The 23596-nt window shown below is 43.1% G+C and overlaps 1 protein-coding gene across 1 annotated transcript in view; it reads left to right on the forward strand.

The window, feature by feature from the left end:
• The window catches only part of LOC106601208 (glutamate receptor ionotropic, NMDA 2B), an 88616-nt gene that overhangs the window by 3670 nt on the left and 61350 nt on the right, over nt 1-23596 (forward strand). The window contains exon 2 of the mRNA XM_082971418.1: nt 5556-5663. Coding sequence (XP_082827544.1) covers nt 5637-5663 — 27 coding nt within the window. The 5' untranslated portion in view covers nt 5556-5636. The remainder of the gene's footprint in view (nt 1-5555; nt 5664-23596) is intronic.

A 23596-nucleotide genomic window follows, 5' to 3' on the forward strand; every position in this document is an offset into this window, starting at 1 on the left:
AACAACAATGGGTAGAAAGTTGATTATCATTAAACTGATAGAATTGAATACAATGGTTTTTACTAGTGTTACAGTATATGTTAACGTGTTATGTGTTTGTATGAGCCCACCCTTCCCTTAGATTGTGGTTGTGGTTGTACCTAAAATGGTTGGACTGGTCCTCTTGGGCTTCAATTCCACATATTCTGTTGACTTTCTGTGGTCTGTGCATATCCTGAATTTATTCAGGTCCTCTGTAGCTCAGTTGGTAGAGCATGGGGCTTTGCAACGCCAGGACTGTGAGTTGGATCCCCGGGACCACCCGTATGTAAAATGTTTGCATGCGTGACTGTAAGTCGCTTTAGTTAAAAGTGTCTGCTAAATGGCATATTATTATTTCCATAAATGGACATATTCTAAAATGCCATTTGGCACTGCAGGACCACTGGATGTGAATTATTCAGGATGCGTTCTGAAATTGTTTAACTTATGTAACCATTTAAATACGCTGGAGTTTCATCATAAAACATACAAGTTTGCATATGATCTCCACCATCAAAAAGACAATGTTGTCCTGCATCTTCTACATGTCATGCTGTACGTGCTGCAGTCATTGCTGACTCAATAGCAAGGCCAGGAGACAGCAGGGGCCGTGAACATTCAGAATCTCCATTCAACCACCCCTAATCTTTGTCACTCGCTATGCTGTCTAACACAGACAGGGCCTAACCCATGTCTTAGGCCTACTTCTTCCCTAAGATTATGAAACCATCTCAAACTTGGAGTAATCTGTCAGTCTCCCTCTCATTCAATCCACTGAATGCATCTGTGGATCAGACACTGGCCTTGCTCACTTGGTGATAGGAGGGAGCTACAGTATATGGGGCGAGGAGACTATTTATTGGCAGTTTATTCACTCCAAGACTGGAGAATATGGGTCATGATCTGCTATAAAAAGTCTGTTTAATAATTCATCATAGCTGATTAAGAAGAGTCGTATTGACACAACGACGTAAGAGAGGATATAACTACAGGAAAATGTGTTCAGCATTTATGCCATTTTGTGTGTATTAATGGGTAGAAATAGTGGCTGGATGTTAGCTTTCTCTATTATTTTTCTCTGACGTTTCCATTTAGGGTCACCCTCTTGGTTCATGTGTTAAGTGTATGTCACTGTGACTATGTTGTGTACAGCATGTGTCTGTGTGAGGCCTATCAATCTATTAAATATAGAACTTACAATCTGTTGCCCTAGAGACATAGTTCATTATTTATCAGCATATTTAATTAATAATTTATTTACCTAAAGTATGGCCTATGCAACATGCCCTTGAACAGACAAATCCACTTTCATTCATTGAGAAATTGCTTGTAGGGTATTTTGAGATATGCATGGTTATAATTAGGATTAATAGAAGTTATTCATTACACTCCTACTGTACTAAGGGGGAATGGAGACAGTTTAGTACATACAGTACATTTGGGTAAAATACATAATTGCTTGTATTGAAGGGAAACAGCATCATTTGTTGGCCTCATCAGTTTAGAGAAGCGTCAGGTGTGGTTGTCTGCAAGCACCAATCAGAGTGCCTGCTGGAATTTGGACCTACACTAGGTATAAAGAGCCTAGTGTTCTAATGGAAGCTCTCATTCACTGTCTGTCTGACCCAGCAAGAAAGCACATGCCTATCTCGAAGTTCCCATGAATCACATTTAGGACCTCTGAAGCCTATTGCCAAATTCACCATGTGTGTGATTGCACATCCATTTATAATGTGTTCCTAACCTCTCCCATCCTCCCTATTCCTTGTTCATCAATAACAGATCCGCTGCAGTCAGATGGAAACTCTATAGAAACAAATACGGCATCGCAGAAAAGGTGAAAATAAGAAAAGTTGAGCTTTGGAGAGCAATTACATTGAAAATCACTTTACACTCTGACCCAATGAGGATTTAGCGCTCGTGCCGTTTTCCCTGAAACCACTGAGTGTTTTGAGGCGCGAAAATCCAACCACATTCTCAATCAACTGATAGAAAGGATTAGGATTTAGCGAGGAGATAAATCAAAGGAAGGTTCATTTTGAATCTCTCCACACCGTTCATGCTCTGCCAAATTCGTTAATAAACTCATGAGGTATCGAGGCCAATATGTGTCGATTAATATTCTCAATTTAACACTGAAAAAGCTATAGAGTAGGCCGGACAGGAGGGAGGTAAACTAAACTTGAAATCTGAGCCAATTACACATAAAAAAACAGGAGAGCAGTACATTCTAAACTTCAGAAGGGCATGGTACATTTGGAAAGATTGTTGTCTAACCTTTACAACCAGGGTCAGACCGGGGTCAGTGCAATGTACAGTGTTTTGTAGGGGGGGGGGGGGTAAAATGAAAAAAATAATCTAAATTGATTTACTCAGTACTTTGTTGAAAAACCAATGATTACAGCCTCGAGTCTTCTTGGGTATGATGCTACAAGCTTGGCAGACTTGTATTTGGGGAGTTTCTCCCATTCTTCTCTGCAGATCCTCGCTGCACAGCTATTTTCAGGTCTCTACAGAGATGTTAGATCGGGTTCAATTCTGGGCTCTGGCTGAGCCACTCAAGAACATTCATAGACTTGTCCCGAAGCAACGCCTGCATTGTCTTGGCTGTGTGCTTAGGGTCATTGTCCTGTTGGAAGGTGAACCTTTGCCCCAGTCTGAGGTTGTCAGAGCTCTGAAGCAGGTTTTCATCAAGGATCTCTCTGTACTTTGCTCCGTTCATCTTTCCCTCGTTCCTGACTAGACTCCCAGTCCCTGGCGCATAAAAACATCCCCGCAGTATGATGTTGCCACCACAGGGATGGTGCCAGGTTTCCTCCAGACGTGACGCTTGGCATTCAGGCCAAAGAGTTCCTCCATCATTCTTAAATGGAAGAAATTTGGAACCACCAAGACTCTTCCAAACTGAGCCATCGGGGGAGAACCCAATGGTCACTCTGACAGAGCTCCAGAGTTCCTCTGTGGAGATGGAAGCATCTTCCAGAAGGACAATCATCTCTGCAGCACTCCACCAATCAGGCCTTTATGGTAGAGTGGCCAGACAGAAGCCACTCCTCAGTAAAAAGCACATGGCAGCCCGCTTGGTGTTTGCCAAAAGGCACTTAAAGGACTCTCAGACCATGAGAAATGAGATTCTCTGGTCTGATGAAACCAAGATTTAACTCTTTGGTCTGAATGCCAAGCGTCACATCTGGAGGAAACCTGGCACCATCCCTACAATGAAGTATGGTGGCAGCATCATGCTGTGTGGATGTTTTACAGTGGCAGGGACTGGGACACTAGTCAGGATCGAGGGAAAGATGAACGGAGCAAAGTACAGAGAGATCCTTGACGAAAACCTGCTCCAGAAGGACAATGACCCTAAGCACACAGCCAAGACAACACAGGAGTGGCTTTGGGACAAGTCTCTGAATGTCCTTGAGTGGCCCAGCCAGAGACCGGACTTGCACCCGATCAAACATCTCTGTAGAGACCTGAAAACAGCTGTGCAGCGACACTCCCCATCCAACCTGATAGAGGTTGAGAGGATCTGCAGAGAAGAATGGGACAAACTCCCCAAATACAGGTGTGACAAGTTTTATACCTAAGAAGAATCAAGGCTGTAATTGCTGCCAAAGGTGCTAAAACAAAGTACTGAATACTTTCGAAAGGCATTGTAAATCTGCTTGAAAATCTAGCAATGATCAACAACCAATTTGACAGAGCTTGAACAATTTTGAAATAAATAGTGACAGGCATATTTACCCAGATAGATTCACAGCTGTAATTGCTGACAAAGGGGATTCTAACATGTATTGATTCAGAGGATTGAATACTTATCTAATCAAGATATTACGTTTTTTATGTTTCATACATTTTTTACAAACGTTGGAATTTTTTCTCCACAATGACTACAGTATTTTGTGTAGATCATTGACAAAAAATTAAAATTAAATCAATTTTAATCCCACTTTGTAACACAACAAAATGTGAAAAAAGTCTGGTGAATACTTTCTGAAGGCACTGTATACCGTCTGTACATAAACCTGTCTGCCGCCCAAGGCAAAGGCTCCGACGCTGTCCTGAAGCTTTGTCTGAACGTCACTATGCCTCGCTTGCCATACGGTTTTGGAAACATTTAGAACTTAACTTTCACATCAGTGAGAAAGAATAATAATACATAAAAAAATAGTTACTACACACCTTTACAGGGGTGGCAAGTAGCCTTGTGGTTTAGAGTGTTGGGCCAGTAACCGAAAGGTTGCTGGTTCAAATCCCTGAGCCGACTAGGTGAAACATCTGTCAATGTGCCCTTTGAGCAAGGCACTTAACCTTAATGGCTTCTGCAAATCGCTGTGTATAGGAGCGTCTGCTAAATGAATAAAACATTTCAATGTATAGGGTTAGGGCAGCCATATTTCCATGTTACAGCCCTTGTTTACGGAAGACAGAGGCGACCCCCTGTTTTAATTAGCTATCGAAGTGTCTCTGAACACCTGTGTGTATGTCACGTCGTGTGTAGGTGGCAGGGAAGTCAGGCGCAGGAGAAACAAACTTGGTGTAACTGGAGTAGTTTAATAAAGTAAATACAAACTCCAAAACCAAAGTACATAATAAAATAAACATGGGTACAATAACCCGTCGCGCACCAATCCAACAACACGAGCACATAACAAACAATCTCTGACAAGGACATGAGGGGAAACAGAGGGTTAAATACACAACATGTAATGAATGGGATTGGAACCAGGTGTGTAGGAAGACAAGACAAAACCAATGGAAAATGAAAAACTGGATCAATGATGGCTAGAAGACTGGTGACGTCGACCGCCTAGCACCGCCCGAACAAGGAGGGGCAACGACTTCGGCAGAAGTCGTGACAGTGTAACGGAAAAAGGACGTCAGAATAGTGTTGTAACTGAAAATTACTGTCGACTGCAACTGTGTTAAAACCACTTTAAACAGTGTACAGTAAGTGTATATTTTGCATTTGTGAAGTTATTTTGATTTGAGAATAGAGGGCTTTAAGTTTCCAAAAATGTATCGCAAGCGAGGATTATTAACGTTTTCAAACGTTAAACAGAGCATCGGGATTGTAGTTAACATGGACCCTGCTGTGGTCTGTACCTTCAGCTGAGAACCCAAGAGTGGGAAGCTGTAAGCCCCCTTAGGCTAGCTCTTGAGAACCCAAGGATGCCAATCTCAAAGGCCTATGTACATGATTATATCAAGACATCAGTGTAGTATGAAATAAAATCCAAGACCAAAAATATGGCTCATATTATCTGATGTGTCTCATACCTTATTGATGTGTTGGGTCTTTTTCCTTCCATTTACACACGGTCTTTGGATATTCAGGCCTGCATGCACAGTATCATCATAGCCATTAAAATGTAAATGAACTGTCATAATATAATACATACTTCAATGCTACTTGGTTTGTAGATGTAACAGGTTCCTGTGTTATAGTTCAATGACAGAGCTGTTTTAAAGTTTTTCATTAAGCTATTGTGATGCATCTCTTTCTTGTCTTTTTCCATGTGTGTGCATCTCAGTTCACCCTCCCTCAGTCTGAGGCTATGAGAGGGAGAGAGGAGTCCCAGGCCACACCATCATGCTACTTCTGAGAAGCAGGGATGACATTTTGGCTGCCAATACACAAGGTAGGACACACTGATGGACCTTTTTTAGACTATCATTGTCTTACAGCAACTACCCACACAACCCAGCTCATCCCTGTGTGTGTGTTAGTCAGCCACTGTAGTTTACACACTGGGGATACTGTATGTATGAGAGTTTGTCTCGTGTTGATATTCTTCTGCTCGTCTGTGAAAATGAGTCAACAACATCATCTCAAATTCTACAACATCTCCAAGTTTACACATTTTTGGTGTCCCATAAAACTGTAATCTCCAGCATATACATATCAATGTGGAGATGGTTTGTGGTGGTAGTGGTGCAGCGTGAGACCTGCAGGCCTTGTGGTGGAAAGGGGCACAGGATTTTAGCGTGGTGCGCTTTTTGATCGATGGACTGCGTCAGTGTGTGAGCTATACTTGGTTATTCAACCTGACCCAGCCGCTATTGACTACTAGCTTCATTTGCATGGCTCTACGGATATTGATCAAGCAATTAAAGGATTTGTTGAATGAGATTTTGTGGCAAAAGGGTGTGCCCATTTGTGAGTGCTTGTTTGTGTGTAGATTGTGTGCAGATTTTGTATGTAGGCCTATGTGTGTCTGTGTTTTGGTATGTGTGATAAGATGAAGGAAGACATTTGTTATTCCCTGAAGTCCGACTGAGATTGGGCTCGCTACGTATATGAATACAGAAACAGTAAATAATGGCTCGTAAACAGCTATTATCAACCAGAGCCATTATCATATTTTTCATATTTCCCCCTTTGCAATGCGTTCAGCTCATCTCACTCTCAATACCCGTTCCCTCTCTCATATGCATCCTCTGACTCTCACTATCATTTTGACTTTGAACGTACGCTCTCCCCCTTTTCCACCCTCCTATCGTCTTTTTCTCTGTGCACTGTTAATCAGGCGTGACTTTCAAGAGACTGAGCCACTGTATGGAGTGTGAGACTGAGAAACTAAATTATTCTCTTATGGGCTCTGGATGTGAGCACACTACAAATGCTATTACACTATTACTACTATAACTGAAAAGCACCGCCCTTACAACGGCCTTCTTTACTGTTCATGGAACACTCTATACTGTGTTACTAACGGCTGATGTCGCATTATTAGACCTAGCATTGATATAGAACATAACTAGATCAGCAATACTATTGAATAATATTATCCGTTTCACTACTCCGTTTCAACTCCACCGACTTTTACATCAAGTGTGTTTAAGCCTTTTTAATAGCAATATTTTTCTACATGAGGCTATTAGGCCTAAAATCAATCATTTTTTTTCTCTCTAATCTTTTATGAAGCTTAGAAACTAAACAGGACATTTTAGAATAATGGTTTGAATAAGGATATTGGTCTATCAGAATTCTAGTTCATAGATCTGTTTTAGGTCTTATCTATAGCTCATGTATACCTATTACAAATTGGATTTCTTCTCTTTGTTGTATTACTCTAGCCTTTATCATTGCCATGCACAGTTATGTTTCAGTGCTCTGTGGCTTGGCTCTTGCGTTAGTCATTTTTCTTTTGACTGATGGAGAGAATGGTCCTGAAGCAGATGGAGAGCAAGATAATAGATTGCTATTTGAACTGGTAGAAAGGAAACCTTTTAAAATGGTGTTTTCTTTTACTAAGTCATCAAAGCGGTTTAAAAATAGACACTCGAGCAGCACATACAAGCATGGATCCCAACACATGTCAGAGGTAGACATGCAGTGGCATATACAATACAATACAGCTACAACCTTTGATCTTGAAAATAGTCTGAAATATTCTAAAATAAGCACACTCTGCCCTCCCCCTCACCATAAAACCTAATTAAAAGATTAAAGGATGAGTAAGACTTACTACACATGGAGTTATGTATCTTGACAATATCTTCACACCTGCTCTAGTGTTTTATACTGCTTTACCCTCTTTGCTGAATAGAGAGAGAGAATTTTTCTTTCAACTTATCCATAAAAGGAGGCAAAATTGAGATCCTGAGAGTTAGTTAGGAGGGAAGGATAGTAAAGAGACTAAGACTATTCTTCAAGTTTCTGTAGATGTACATAGGCCTAGATATAGTAGAGTAGGGAATAGAATGGCTATTGGGTGTATGTTGCTTGTGTTTGATGGCTTGTGAGAGTATGGTGTGGTGTGTATTGGATCAGCAACAATACTATTCCAATATTGTAGGCCTATTTGTGACTATTCGGGGACATATAAAAACAGATGATTGCTGTGTAGTCTTTCTGGGTTAGGATCTGTAGAATATATTCAACATCAATCTGGCTAATATCCAATTATTGAAGAATGTAGTGGCTATTGTAGAATTATATGGAAACTATTGGCTTTAATAGGCTTTATTGTGGAGGTAATGCTATAAATGAATATTAATTGGATCTACCAGAATCACCTTTTTAGATTGACCTGACACGTGTCAGGCTGAGCATAGAACTGACTGAACTGTCAACAGGAATCAATACACCTTCACTCATCCTTGTCTCCACAGAGGAACATAAGTCACCTGGAAAACTGCCTCGAGACCCAATCATTAGCTGAGCATTGTATTCCAACATTTGCTTTGGTGACATCTGTTACCTTCAGGCACTTCTTTGGATACTGCCGTGTCGAGACTTCCGAGGTGTATGTTGATGCTCCAGTTGCTGTATGTATCTATGGATACCTACATGTACATCGATCGCTTTGAACAGTTGTACAGTTGAAGTCAGAAGTTTACATACACCTTAGACAAACACATTTAAACTCCGTTTTTTTTTACAATTCCTGACATTTAATCCTTGTAAAAAAATTCCCTGTCTTAGGTCAGTTAGGATCACCACTTTATTTTAAGAATGTGAAATGTCAGAATAATAGTAGAGAGAATGATTTCTTTCAGCTTTTATTTCTTTCATCACATTCCCAGTGGGTCAGAAGTTTACATACACTAAATTAGTATTTGGTAGCATTGCCTTTAAATTGTTTAACTTGGGTCAAACGTTTTGGTTAGACTTCCACAAGCTTCCCACAATAAGTTGGGTGAATTTTGGCTCATTCCTTCTGACAGAGCTGGTGTAACTGAGTCAGGTTTGTAGGCCTTCTTGCTCGCACTCGTTTTTCAGTTCTGCCCACATATTTTCTGTGGGATTGAGGTCAGGATTTTGTGATGGCCACTCCAATACCTTGACTTTGTTGTCCTTAAGCCATTTTGCCACAACTTTGGAAGTATGCTTGGGGTCATTGTCCATTTGAAAGACCCATTTGCGACCAAGCTTTAACTTCGTGACTGATGTCTAGAGATGTTGCTTCAATATATACACATAATTTTCCTTCCCCATGAAGCCATCTATTTTGTGAAGTGCACCAGTCCCTCCTGCAGCAAAGCACCCCCCACAACATGATGCTGCCACCCCGTGCTTCACGGTTGGGATGGTGTTCTTTCAGCTTGCAAGCCTCCCCCTTTTTCCTCCAAACATAATGATGGTCATTATGGCCAAACAGTTCTATTTTTGTTACTTCAGACCAGAGGATATTTCTCCAAAAAGTATGATCTTTGTCCCCATGTGCAGTTGCAAACCGTAGTCTGGATTTTTTATTGTGGTATTGGAGCAGTGGCTTCTTCCTTGCTGAGCGGCCTTTCAGGTTATGTCAATATAGGACTTGTTTTACTGTGGATATAGATACTTTTGTGCCTGTTTCCTTCAGCATCTTCAGAGGGACCTTTGCTGTTGTTCTGGGATTGATTTGCACTTTTCGCACCAAAGTGCATTCATCTCTAGGAGACAGAACGTGTCTCCTTCCTGAGCGGTATGACGGCTGTGTGGTCCCATGGTGTTTATACTTGCGTACTATTGTTTGTACAGATGAACGTGGTACCTTCAGGCGTTTGGAAATTACTCCCAAGCATGAACCAGACTTGTGGAGGTCTACAATACTTTTTCTGATGTCTTGGCTGATTTCTTTTGATTTTCCCATGATGTCAAGCAAGAGACACTGAGTTTGAAGGTAGGCCTTGAAATACATCCACAGGTACACCTCCAATTGACTCAAATGATGTAAATTAGCCTATCAGAAACTTCTAAAGCCATAACATTATTTTCTGGAATTTTCCAAGCTGTTTAAAGGCACAGTCAACTTAGTGTATGTAAACTTCTAACCCACTGGAATTGTGATACAGTGAATTATAAGTGAAATAATCTGTCTGTAAACAATTGTTGGAAAAATGTGTCATGCACAAAGTAGATGTCCTAACCGACTTGCCAAAGCTATGGTTTGTTAAGAAGAAATTTGTTGAGTGGTTGAAAAACGAGTTTTAATGACTCCAACCTAAGTGTATGTAAACTTCCGACTTACTGAACCCATTTTCCTCTCCACCCAAAGGCTGTGGTGTTTTTATGTGTTAGGAATGTTTTCTTCTCATTTTGCTGTACAATGCTGATGTAGGTCGGCATCTTCAGATATCTCTATATATCAACTCAGCAATGATGTTGTGGTGCTAGACATACAAATCCAGGCCTTGCTGCACGTAACTTGAGCCACAGGGAGTTCGTTTTATTCAAATGTCCCATACGTATCTGAAGTAACAAAAACGTTAAGCTTCACAACCTGTGTGGAACCTGCATGATGCATTAATATGAATGTTCACAGACTAACCATAGCTTTATAAGAACACTCTGTTTGAAAATGCCAGGACAAGTTCTATATTTGCTGTATAGGATTACCGTAGCATTTTCTACGGTCATAAATCTTACGAATGTGAAAGTAATGTTATTCAACATTTTTACCTTTGCTTAACTACAGAGGCAGTGGTCTCTGGGTAGAAATTAAAGCTTTGAGATGGACTGGGGTTTAATTCATCCTATCAAAGCAATAGGCTCTTTTCCTAGATGCAATAGTCTACATACAGTATTTTGTACATTACTCTGTGTTCTGATACATTATAAGGTTGCCATATCCACCAAGCAAAACACTTACATTCATAAAAGCCCGTTTGTGATGTCCCAATCATGAAAGGTACGGTACAAATATACCAAGTGAGTGACCCTTGTCTATCCTGAAGTGCAGGTTTTTCTGAGAGGCTAACACTGCCATAGTCCAGCCTCTCTTCCCACTGGTATTGAAATGTCATAGTTAATGGACACTTTGCTTGAGTAACCTCGCCAGCCAGCAACCCCTGCCACCCTAAGGAATCAGAAGGATTGATGTGACTAGTAGATAATATTAGAAGTTATTGATTAGACTGTGTTAGGGAAAATTGCCCCCAGGAGTTTTCCTAGCACAACTGCCAATAGGAACCTAATTCTCCCCTGAGAGATTACCATCCAGTTACTGTCAAGATCTGTGAAATGTGGCAGCAAAGAGCTGTGAGTGTTGGGCACTGCAGACATATATTTACCACTGAGAGGAATAACTGGTTGAGCCTCTCTCTGACCTATATTAGGGAGAGGGAGCGATGTCTTGATGAAACAATGACACGCCCAAGGATGTTACGTTGTATAGAAGTTGCCACACTGTAACCAGCATCGAGTAGAATTGAAAACAGGGGGGTTCAATCTCAACACGCTCGTCAAAGTGTGTGACACTATAATATCTGAGAACAGCCAATGCAGCACAACATCATAATTTAAAGCACTCTGGTGTAAATAATTGCATGTATTCAATCAATTTCACGTGTAACTCTCATTGATTACTGAAGCCAAACATAGTTGAGAGCTAATGAATATTGTTTATCAAGGTTGGATTATAAAAGTACAGCACCACCGCTTTGCTCTGTGGATGTCACCCTCCCACAGATTCATTTGCACAGATTTAGTCTAACCACTGTATTATAGGGAACACTCAGTTTCTCTTGTCATTTTCTATTTAGTCACATCCGCTGCTTAACTGCAACGCAACTGAGTTTCAAACCCCGGGTTGAATACATGCAATATTTTCAGTATTTAATTTAGATTTCCCCCTCCTGACTTTTTTCTATCTGGGAAGCAAACTGAATAATTGTCAGAACTTATTTTGAATCTCTTCTCAACCGCCACTCAGCCATACAAGCGATACATTTCAAACACAGTGGCTGCTTAAACACCTCAGTGCAAAGTGTCCCAAATTCAACAAAGTTAAACTGCCAGGTAATGTGGATTACCTGCAACATAGTTTCTGGGACGCACCTCCCCCTTGATAAATACAGACGGTGCTCACTTCACACCCTTTGACTTTTTCCACATTGTGCTATTTTACAGCCTGATTTTAAAGTGTATTACATTTCGATTTTTTGGTCACTGGCTTGCACACAATACCTCATCATGTCAAAGCGGAATTATGTTTTTCAACATTTTTACTAATTAATAAAAAATGAAAAGCTGAAATGTCTTAAGTCAATAACTAAGCCAAAATACTTAACAAGTCATAATAAATTGCATGGACTCACTCTGTGTGCAATAATAGTGTTTAACATGATTTTTGAATGACTACTTCATCTCTGTACCCCACACACAATTATCTGTAAGGTCCCTCAGTCGAGCAGTGAACCACAAAGATGAGGGAGGTTTTCCAATGCCTCACAAAGAAGGGCACCTATTGGTAGATGGGTAAAAAAAAACAGACATTGAATATCACTTTGAGCATGGTGAAGTTACTAATTACACTTTGAATGATGTATCAATAATATACCCAGTCACTACAAAGATACAGATGTCCTTTCTAACTCAGTTGCCGGAGAGGAAGGAAACCGCTCAGGAAAACGAGGCCAATGGTGACTTAAAAACAGTTACAGAGTTGAATGGCTGTGATAGGAGAAAACTGAGGATGGATTAACAACATTGTACAGTAGTTACTCTACAATACTAACCTAATTTACAGAGTGAAGAAAGCCTGTACAGAATAAAAATATTCCAAAACTGTTGGCAACAAGGCACTAAAGTAATACTGCATAACATGCGGCAAAGCAATGAACCTTTTGTCCATAATACAAAGTGTTATGTTTGGGCCAAATCCAAAATAATACATTACTGAGTACCACTCTCCATATTTTCAAGCATAGTGGTGAATGCATCATGTTATGGATTTGCTTGTAATTGTTAAGGACTGGGGACTTTTTCAGGATAAAAAATAAATGGAATGGAGCTAAGAACAGGCAAAATCCTAGAGGAAAACCTTGTTAAGTCTGCTTTCCACCAGACACTGGGTGATGAATGCACCTTTCAGCAGGATAATAACCTAAAACCCAAGGCCAAATCTACACTGGAGTTGCTTACCAAGAAGACTGTGAATGTTCCTGAGTGGCTGAGTTACAGTTTTGACTTAAATTTGCCTGAAAATGGTTGTCTAGCAATGATCAACAACCAATTTGACAGAGCTTAAAGAATTTTGAAAAGAATAATGGGAAAATGTTGCACAATCCAGGTGTGTAAAGCTCTTAAGAACTTACCCAGAAAGACAAAGCTGTAATCACTGCCAAATGTGATTCTAACATGTATTAACTCAGGGGGTTGAATACTTATCTAGTCAAGATATATTAGTGTTTTATTAGTCTTTTTTAAATATATTTTATTTTTACTAATGTTAGAATTTGTAGGGCTGTGAATTCTGAAGGCACTGTATAACATCTCCATTATTGTCCTGTAACATCTTCCAATACTGGACCAAGGGAGTTTTCTGTCAGGAGAGTCGGCGAGCATGAATGTATGTGGGTATTAACGTATCAGTGTTTGTCTATGTTACAGTTGGCATCGGCAGTGAACAGCTTGGCAATTAATTAACCATGACAAGAGAGGAATGGTGGGGGGCAAAGGGGGGGGGGGGGTGTTTGAATTAAAGATGGTGGCTGAGAGGAGAGCTGGGAGGTGGTGCAGTGAGGGAGGTATGAGGGCGGAGGGGGTGGAGAACACAAACTGTAAATAAAGCTCCTATAGGAAGACGATGGGGTGCTAAATGAAGCCACAACCACAAATATTCACCACCTCGAATGCTGAGACAATTAGGCCACGTTCACACCGCCAGACAGACCCTGATACGTTCACACCGCCAGACAGACCCTGATACGTTCACACCGCCAGACCCTGATACGTTCACACCGGCAGACCCTGATAAGTTCACACCGGCAGACCCTGATACGTTCACACCGCCAGACCCGCGTCCCCGCCGACCCGTACGTTCACACCGCCAGACCCTGATACGTTCACACCGGCAGACCCTGATACGTTCACACTGCCAGACCCCGATACATTCACACCGGCAGCCAGACCCTGATACGATCACACCGCCAGACCCTGATACGTTCACACCGGCAGACCCTGATACGTTCACACCGGCAGACCTTGATACGTTCACACCGCCAGACCCTGATACGTTCACACCGCCAGACCCTGATACGTTCACACCGGCAGACCCTGATACGTTCACACCACCAGACCCTGATACATTCACACCGGCAGCCTGACCCTGATACGTTCACACCGCCAGACCCTGATACGTTCACACCGCCAGACCCTGATACGTTCACACCGCCAGACCCTGATACGTTCATACCGCCAGACCATGATACGTTCACACCGCCAGACCCTGATACATTCACACCGCCAGACCCTGATACGTTCATGCCGGCAGCCAGACCCTGATATGTTCACACCGCCAGACCCTGATACGTTCACACCGCCAGACCCTGATACGTTCACACCGCCAGACCCTGATACATTCACACCGCCAGACCCTGATACGTTCACACCGGCAGACCCTGATACATTCACACCGCCAGACCCTGATACGTTCATACCGCCAGACCCTGATACGTTCACACCGCCAGACCCTGATACGTTCACACCGCCAGACCCTGATACGTTCACACCGCCAGACCCTGATACGTTCACATCGCCAGACCCTGATACGTTCACACCGCCAGACCCTGATACGTTCATACCGCCAGACCCTGATACGTTCATACCGCCAGACCCTGATACGTTCCCACCGCCAGACCCTGATACGTTCACACCGGCAGACCCTGATACGTTCACACCGTCAGACAGACCCTGATACGTTCACACCGCCAGACCCTGATACATTCACACCGCCAGACCCTGATACGTTCACACCGTCAGACAGACCCTGATACGTTCACACCGGCAGACCCTGATACGTTCCCACCGCCAGACCCTGATACGTTCACACCGCCAGACCCTGATACGTTCACACCGCCAGACCCTGATACGTTCACACCGCCAGACCCTGATACGGTCACACCGGCAGACCCTGATACGTTCACACCGTCAGACCCTGATACGTTCCCACCGTCAGACCCTGATACGTTCCCACCGTCAGACCCTGATACGTTCCCACCGTCAGACCCTGATACGTTCACACCGCCAGACCCTGATACGTTCACACCGCCAGACCCTGATACGTTCACACCGCCAGACCCTGATACGTTCACACCGCCAGACCCTGATACGTTCACACCGCCAGACCCTGATACGTTCACACCGCCAGCCAGACCCCTGATACGTTCACACCGGATAGCCAGACCCTGATACGTTCACACTGCCAGACCCTGATACATTCACACAGCCAGACCCTGATACCTTCACACTGCCAGACCCTGATACATTCACACCGCCAGACCCTGATACGTTCACACAGCCAGACCCTGATACGTTCACACCGCCAGACCCTGATACGTTCACACCGCCAGACCCTGATACGTTCACACCGCCAGACCCTGATGGCACACTCATTAAGTGTGAGAGAGAGTGTGTTTTGTGGCTCAAGGAGTAGAGAGAAGGTGGACTAGATAGCTACCACCATAGCACTAGCCTAATGATCCTTCTACCCATCCAGTTATTTAAGATCAATGGACACACACTGTGAGTGTGGGATAGATGGCCTCTTCTGGCTCAAACCTCCAGGACAAGAAAGACGTGGTATATTGCATCGTGTCGACCGTGATAAACATCAGTCAAGACCAATGTGAAGACATGAGGGAGAGTTGTGGATGGATGTGATCAGTGGCTCTAGAGAAACAAACGCGTAAAGCCACTAGAAAATGTTCAAAACATCTTAAAGCTTTTCACAGGTGAACGAAATATGGCTGAAGCCTAATGATGATTTATATAAGAGTTGGCACCATATACCCTCTAAAAGTTCTTAAAGGTCAATTGACACTATCTAACTAGGCCATACAAAAGCATGCATTAGACATAAAGTAAGAAACGTTTCAGTATTGACACCCTGCTATCCTACTTTCATTCAAATGTACATGTATGATGTCCAATTAAAGGGTTACCCTGGGTTTACTGAGGAGAGGGCTCATTCCTGGTGGTGGTTGGCTCCAGCTCCCCCTGCCCTCCCAGAGCTGAGTCAGTATCTGAGGAGGCCGGCTGCGTGCTAGAGGACCAGCCCCTGGGTTTACTGAGGAGCCCGGCTGCGTGCTAGAGGACCAGCCCCTGGGTTTACTGAGGAGGCCCGGCTGCATGCTAGAGGACCAGCCCCTGGGTTTACTGAGGAGCCCGGCTGCGTGCTAGAGGACCAGCCCCTGGGTTTACTGAGGAGGCCGGCTGCGTGCTAGAGGACCAGCCCCTGGGTTTACTGAGGAGGCCGGCTGCATGCTAGAGGACCAGCCCCTGGGTTTACTGAGGAGCCCGGCTGCGTGCTAGAGGACCAGCCCCTGGGTTTACTGAGGAGGCCGGCTGCATGCTAGAGGACCAGCCCCTGGGTTTACTGAGGAGGCCGGCTGCATGCTAGAGGACCAGCCCCTGGGTTTACTGAGGAGGCCGGCTGCGTGCTAGAGGACCAGCCCCTGGGTTTACTGAGGAGGCCGGCTGCGTGCTAGAGGACCAGCCCCTGGGTTTACTGAGGAGGCCGGCTGCGTGCTAGAGGACCAGCCCCTGGGTTTACTGAGGAGGCCGGCTGCGTGCTAGAGGACCAGCCCCTGGGTTTACTGAGGAGGCCGGCTGCGTGCTAGAGGACCAGCCCCTGGGTTTACTGAGGAGGCCGGCTGCATGCTAGAGGACCAGCCCCTGGGTTTACTGAGGAGGCCGGCTGCATGCTAGAGGACCAGCCCCTGGGTTTACTGAGGAGGCCGGCTGCATGCTAGAGGACCAGCCCCTGGGTTTACTGAGGAGGCCGGCTGCATGCTAGAGGACCAGCCCCTGGGTTTACTGAGGAGGCCGGCTGCATGCTAGAGGACCAGCCCCTGGGGGGCGGGCCGATCAGCCACCTTTCATGTTGCTGCCATTGATTGGGCTTCGTTGAGGAGGAGAATTGATGTGTCTTATGAAGTCGGGGATACGAGGAACAGAATCCCCCATGGCTCCTTAGGGCACGAGCTACCAAGCCCTGATCTACAGTAGATACCGTGTTTGTGTCCATTTGTCCAAGGTAAAGGATGTGTAATTGAGAAGGCAGTATGGTTAAAGATGACTGGCTGGGGTAGTGTGTGAGTGTGTTTCTACATGTTCATTACCTAAGGTAAGGGCATTATATAGTGTACATAAATTGATTATTGCATTGTATACGTATGCATCAGTCAAAGTGTGGGTGTTTTTGTCTGTGTGTGCTTGTTTATGGCTGTGTGTTTGGCTGTGGTCTGCATCGCCAGTGTGTGCCAAACCTTAAAGAATCACTCAGTGAGAGTGACTAAGGAAGGGAGATGTGGAGAAGACAAGGGGGAATGAAAATAGAGGAAAGGCGCAGTTGCCACACACACACACACACACACACACACACACACACACACACACACACACACACACACACACACACACACACACACACACACACACACACACACACACACGGTAAAACATCTGACCTGTACTGTGAGCAGAATGGGGAAAAAATCTATTTATAAAATTTTTGACATGCGTTTTTCTGGATTTTTTTGTTGTTATTCTGTCTCTCACTGTTCAAATAAACCTAACATTAAAATTATAGACTGATCATTTCTTTGTCAGTGGGCAAACGTACAAAATCAGCAGGGGATCAAATACTTTTTTCCCTCACTGTACTTTAAACTTTTCCTAGTTTCATTTTACCCCTGAATACGCATTTTTAGTCTTTCTCCTCTGTCCTGCCACCATTCCCTTTTCCACACTGTTCCCTCTCTTATTTTCTTCTGTCCCTTATGTGTATCACAGCTCTGATCTAACTTTGGTCCTGCCTCTCTATCTTTATAACTTTCTCTCTTTCATTCAATCTGCCTCCCTCTCTTGCCAGCACACTCTCTCTCTCTCACCGTTTTTAATTAAAATCTCTCTGCATCAAGGGATTCCGTTGTAGCTGTGATTTAAATGGGAGGGTGACATAAACCTAACATTACTGCCAGACCGAAGCAAATTCCATCAATTCATGTGAAATTTGCTGCACTGGCCATTCTCCAATAGTGTCTGTTATATATACACTGCATATCATTTTTTCCCATACTATTATTTTTTAAAACAAACTTGCCAAAGCAACTCTGTAATGAAATGTTACCACACACACTGCCTGCCTACTGTACCACCTTGCTGTGTGAAACAAATCACTTTCCCCCCTCCTAGGCATTTTGCCCACCACCTTCTCCCCACCCCCTCACCCACTGTGGACTCAGTCTTGTGTGGATGAGGTTGGGTCTTAATAAATCAGGATGTTACCACCGGCACTAAGGCTAGTTTTTAATTAAAACTGGGAATCAGTCGAGCCGTATTATGAATTGTACTCTGCCACGAGTGAATAAAATATCACTTCTCTCCTAAATTTTTTCTGAGAGTTGGGCGCGCTGTGCTGACAGTGTTATGAAAGAGTCTGGGAGCTTAGTGCTTGCATAAAAATAATAACTCAATAGTGAGGCCCACAGCCATTAGGGTCAACACCATTATATTACACAAAACAGCTACGAGGGCTTTAGCGCTGCTGCTAGGCCAGAGTGACGTAGACGCACAGGTTTCACATTGTGACACTTTGATGATGTTTAAAGTTGTGTCAGTTGATGATACCGAAACACTTTCACACACAGCATGATTATTATGATGCTGATGATCAGGTACTCTTGTCCACTGGCTATTTCCAACACACAACTAATGTGAAACATTTGCTTTTCAAACACAAACAATTGCTCCATATATTTAGGGCCATTCATAAAAAGAGGTGAGCATGGGAACTTATTCTCCACCTTTCCCTTTTGATGGGCAGAAATGAAATAAATACCATCTATGAATATATTTATATGCAAAACTGTTTTTTTTTAAAGCTCCTCTTGAAAGTATCACCGGGTTGAAGCGTAACAACTTGTCTACTTCAATGGTCCTTATTGCTAATTTATGACCTTTTGGTGTCTGTGAGTACAACTGACACCGTCCCAGAGAGAGCAGGGATGAGCCAGCAGATGAAAATTAGCCCCGTGGAGCATAGCGAATAGGAAGCGCTTCATGAATTCATTCAGAGGATGACTAACTGCAATTCAATCTTACAGCTTTTCACAAGCAAACTTATGAATGCTAATTGTTTCATAATTGAAGGTGTTGGCGGACTCACTTCACTGACTGTGGTGATGCAAATGAAGTCCTCTGGCACTCGTAACTACTGCCACAGAAAACTCAGGCGGTGTCACGATCGTCGTAATGATTGGACCAAGGCGCAGCGTGAGTAGCATTTCACATCTTTATTATAAAGTGAAACTTAGCAAGAACAAAACAATAAATCAATAAACTAATAACGAAACATGACTACGTGGTGCAAATGCACAAAATACAAAATAATATCCCACAAACACAGGTGGGAAAAACAGCTACTTAAATATGATCCCCAATTAGAGACAACGATTACCAGCTGCCACTAATTGGGAATCATACAAAAACTCCAACATAGAAAAAGAAACTAGAACACAACATAGAAATAAACAACATAGAACACCCCCAGTCACGCCCTGACCTACTATACCATAGAGAAACAAGGGCTCTCTATGGTCAGGGCGTGACAGGCGGGTTTGATCTAGTGGGACTCACATCACCTTTTGCACACAGGCCTCTATGTTTGTACCGTCATTTAAGTTTATTTGCATATATGAATATACTATAGGTAAGCTGTTCCATTTGGTATGTAACTAAATGATATGAAAAGTTTTGTTCTGTATAGCTGGCTATGAATCATCAGCCTTTATATTGTGTGGCAATACACTGCAATTACTCACCATTATTTAATCTACTTTAATTTTCTAGATGATATCTTGATAAAGAATACAGAAAGTACATTGTCAAAGATATTCTACTTTGTGTTGTGCTTCTTTCATTGCTTGATTTGGACTGAAATAGGTGCCGGTACTCATTTTGGGTGCCGGTACTGTTTATATTTAGATGCAGGAGCTCCACGATACTTTTGAGCTAATATTCTGTAGGAGCAACCGGAGCACAAGCAGTAGAAAATAGGAGGTTCTGCCCAGGTCAAGCACTGCTTCTTATACAGTAGTTAATGGAGGTGGGTCTCTTAGAACTGTACAACGAACACTCCGAACAAAGTGTTTGATTGAAATATTACAATAGTTGTCACACAGGTACCATGTTGGTGTGACAGCTCCGGATATGGTGGTGCTGTTGACGGAGCTGAGGCTTACTCTGCGGCGTGCCTCGTGACTGAGTGCTGGGTGGGATTAAACACGGGACATCTATTGGGAAGCGCTCCTAGACGTCATTATCCTCGTGGGGAGTCTCATCATTGGCTGGGAGCGGAGACGCACACAGCCCTGGAAGACGGCTGGAGACAGGCATGACAGCCTTACGCCTGCAAGAAATAGTGATGATCATGCATAAAAACAACGGTGGAAAAGAGATACTGTACTGGAATCCTAGTCTCCAGCGTCTCTCACAAGGGTTTAAACATGCTGCCAAAACAGATGCTCCAGCGCTGAATTACACCCTTTAATAATGTAACCTGTCTCACACCTTTGCAAAATGTGCCGTAGTCTCCAAATGACATGTCCCATGAATTAATGCTTACAATTCATCAAAATCCATTAATTAAAACGTTAAATGAATACTTTAAAATTAAATCCATCATTCACCTGAGTGGAGAACAAAGTAACGTATTACTATTTACCATTATCGGAGATAGAAACGTGAGGAATTTGATACAGGTCAAGTGATAGCTGCTGTTATTGCTCTGGTACAGTAAACAGCAGTTATCACACACTATACTGAAGAACCCTGGTCACCATCCATCCAACCTGTAACCAAAGCAATATTACAGTCCAAGCCTCTTGAAAGTCAGTTAGGACTCTGTATCTATGCAGTCAATAAGTGAACTAGTTAGGACACTGTATCTATGCAGTCAATAAGTGAACTAGTTAGGACAGTGAACTAGTTAGGACACTGTATCTATGCAGTCAATAAGTGAACTAGTTAGGACACTGTATCTATGCACTCAATAAGTGAACTAGTTAGGACACTGTATCTATGCAGTCAATAAGCGAACTTTTTCGAAGCCGTAGTAGCCATTGGGAAGAGAATAGAGTTTTCATCCTCAATTGTTAGTTTGTCGTACAGTAAGTCTTAGTGGCACAAGGTCTGGGATGTTTTGTCCCTTTGTCCCTTTGTCCTCTGCCTTTGCAGGGGTGTAATGCAGACAGACATGGACACCACAGTACTGAACTGGATCAGGTTGTGCTCTTGCCTAAGCATATTTCAGGGTACCATTTTGATTCATTTGACTGTACACAAGAGCTGTTGGTTTTCACTCATGGGAGGCAGATTTTGAGCGGGTATCTATATCCCCATATCTTCTTTTAAGCAACTGCTGCAGCACCAAATTCAATTCAGACCATTTAAATCCCTGCACGCAAGAAGGACAAATGCAATATTTTCAAACTGTTGTCTCTCTTTCAAACGACACGCACACGCACGCACACGCACGCACGCACACACACACACACATGCACACAAAGGAAATACCCTGCACACCTACTAATCCAAAGGCAGGATCCTGGTTCCAAAAATAACAGCTTGGAATGAGATGGATGGAGGAGGACAGATTATTGTGGCTCTGGTCTGTGAAAAGCTGTCAATAAAACACATTTAAAGTGATTACCGGGCCGTTATTGGCACGGGGGTCACTCTGGTTTTCTCACCATTCCAAAAGGCAACACTTTGAAATCATACACACCTGTAAAGGATGTTTAAAATGGAAATAGGCCAGCTGAAGTGGAATTGCTCACATACACTGATAAGCATATGGGGCGGTGAGCCCACAAGTCAGGGAGGAGATTAACTTTTCTCCTGCAATCAGAAGAGTGGGTGTAAATAGAAATCTAAGAGTTATTACAGGACCAACTGCTTACCTTCATGGTTGTATCAAAACACATTACACAACTTCAGGCGTTGTTTAGTACTTTTCTCCTTCAAGACACTTGATATTCAAAGACAAGCCACAGATATTGGGTTTCGTGCACATGCCAGTGTGACAGAAATAATGCTTTGTCCCTATTTGCCAATTTCTTGCATATTGCACATATTATGAAAATCGAATCCTTCTCCACCTGAAAACAGATTAAGATACAAACTTCATGGCTTCTTTTGGAGAAAATGTTTGGGTCTTTGACACAATTTCTCAGTACTGCAGTACAAGTTCCGGGCAAAGATAGTGAATGAATAAACGGGTCATAAACAGTTTAGACGTGTTGTTGTCCTCCGCACTCCTAAATATCAAAGCAGGCAATAAAAATTACATATTGTATTTGTTCTTCGTATTCATGAAAATATCCCGACTGTCAGGCCTGACACATAATGAGAAGAGAGAGAGAGAGAGAGAGCGATTGGCACTCCAACATCCTCTCTCTTGAAATAGACACCATTATACACTCAATGACTCTCGGTAAACATGTGAATGTATGCCTGGCTGTGTATGGTAATGAGGGGGCTGTGAGTGGCTGCTGCAGAACATCACGTCCAGACCTCAGGTTCAAATAGACCCCCCTCTTCCTCCCCAGCAGCCAGCTAAAGGCCTTGCATGTACTTTTCCACTAGAGCCAACATAGTTCACTCCTCTCAGCGGTTTGGCCCTGTGTTCTAGGGGCCAGCTCATCCCCTCAGGGACCTGATAGTACATGCTGCTGTCACAGACAAACCTCACCTTTTAGATAATACTGGAAGTCAATATTCCCCTGCATTGTATACTTTGCCCAATATCACTTGTGTTGTGACTGTAGAAAGCACATGCGCATTAATTATAAATGAAAGCTTTTGATCGCTTCTCCGTATTATGAATTTCCAGGAAACACAACAGCACGGCCCTGTGTGTGTGTGTGTGTGTGTGTGTGTGTGTGTGTGTGTGTGTGTGTGTGTGTGTGTGTGTGTGTGTGTGTGTGTGTGTGTGTGTGTGTGTGTGTGTGTGTGTACGAGAGAGAGAGAGAGATAGAAAGAGAGAGAGCACACTGTGCTACTGTTATTTTGTGTGTACGGCTATCTTTTGCCAGTGTGATGGCACTCTGTTACAGAACCTGTCAAAAGTTTGGACACACCTACTCATTCAAGGGTTTTTCTTTATTTTTACTATTTTCTACATTGTAGAATAATAGTAAAGACATCAAAACTATGTTATGGTAGTAACCAAAAAAGTGTTAAACAAATGAGATTCTTCAAAGTAGCCACCCTTTGCCTTGATGACAGCTTTGCACACTCTTGGCATTATCTCAACCAGCTTCGTGAGGTAGTCACTTGGAATGCATGTCAATTAACAGGTGTGTCTTGTTAAAAGTACATTTGTGGAATGTCTTTCCTTCTTAATGAATTTGAGCCAATCAGTTGTGTTGTGACAAGGTGGAGGTGGTACACAGAAGATAGCCCTATTTGGTAAAATACCAGGTCCATATTATGGCAAGAACAGCTCAAATAAGCAAAGAGAAATGACAGTCCATCATTACTTTAAGACATGAAGGTCAGTCAATACGGAACATTTCAAGAACTTTGAAGCATAGAGGAGGACATGGGATGGTGTGGGGGTGCTCTGCTGGTGACACTGTC

Source organism: Salmo salar, chromosome 03 (assembly GCF_965601325.2).
Source record: "Salmo salar chromosome 03, fSalSal1, whole genome shotgun sequence".
Lineage (NCBI taxonomy): Eukaryota > Metazoa > Chordata > Actinopteri > Salmoniformes > Salmonidae > Salmo > Salmo salar.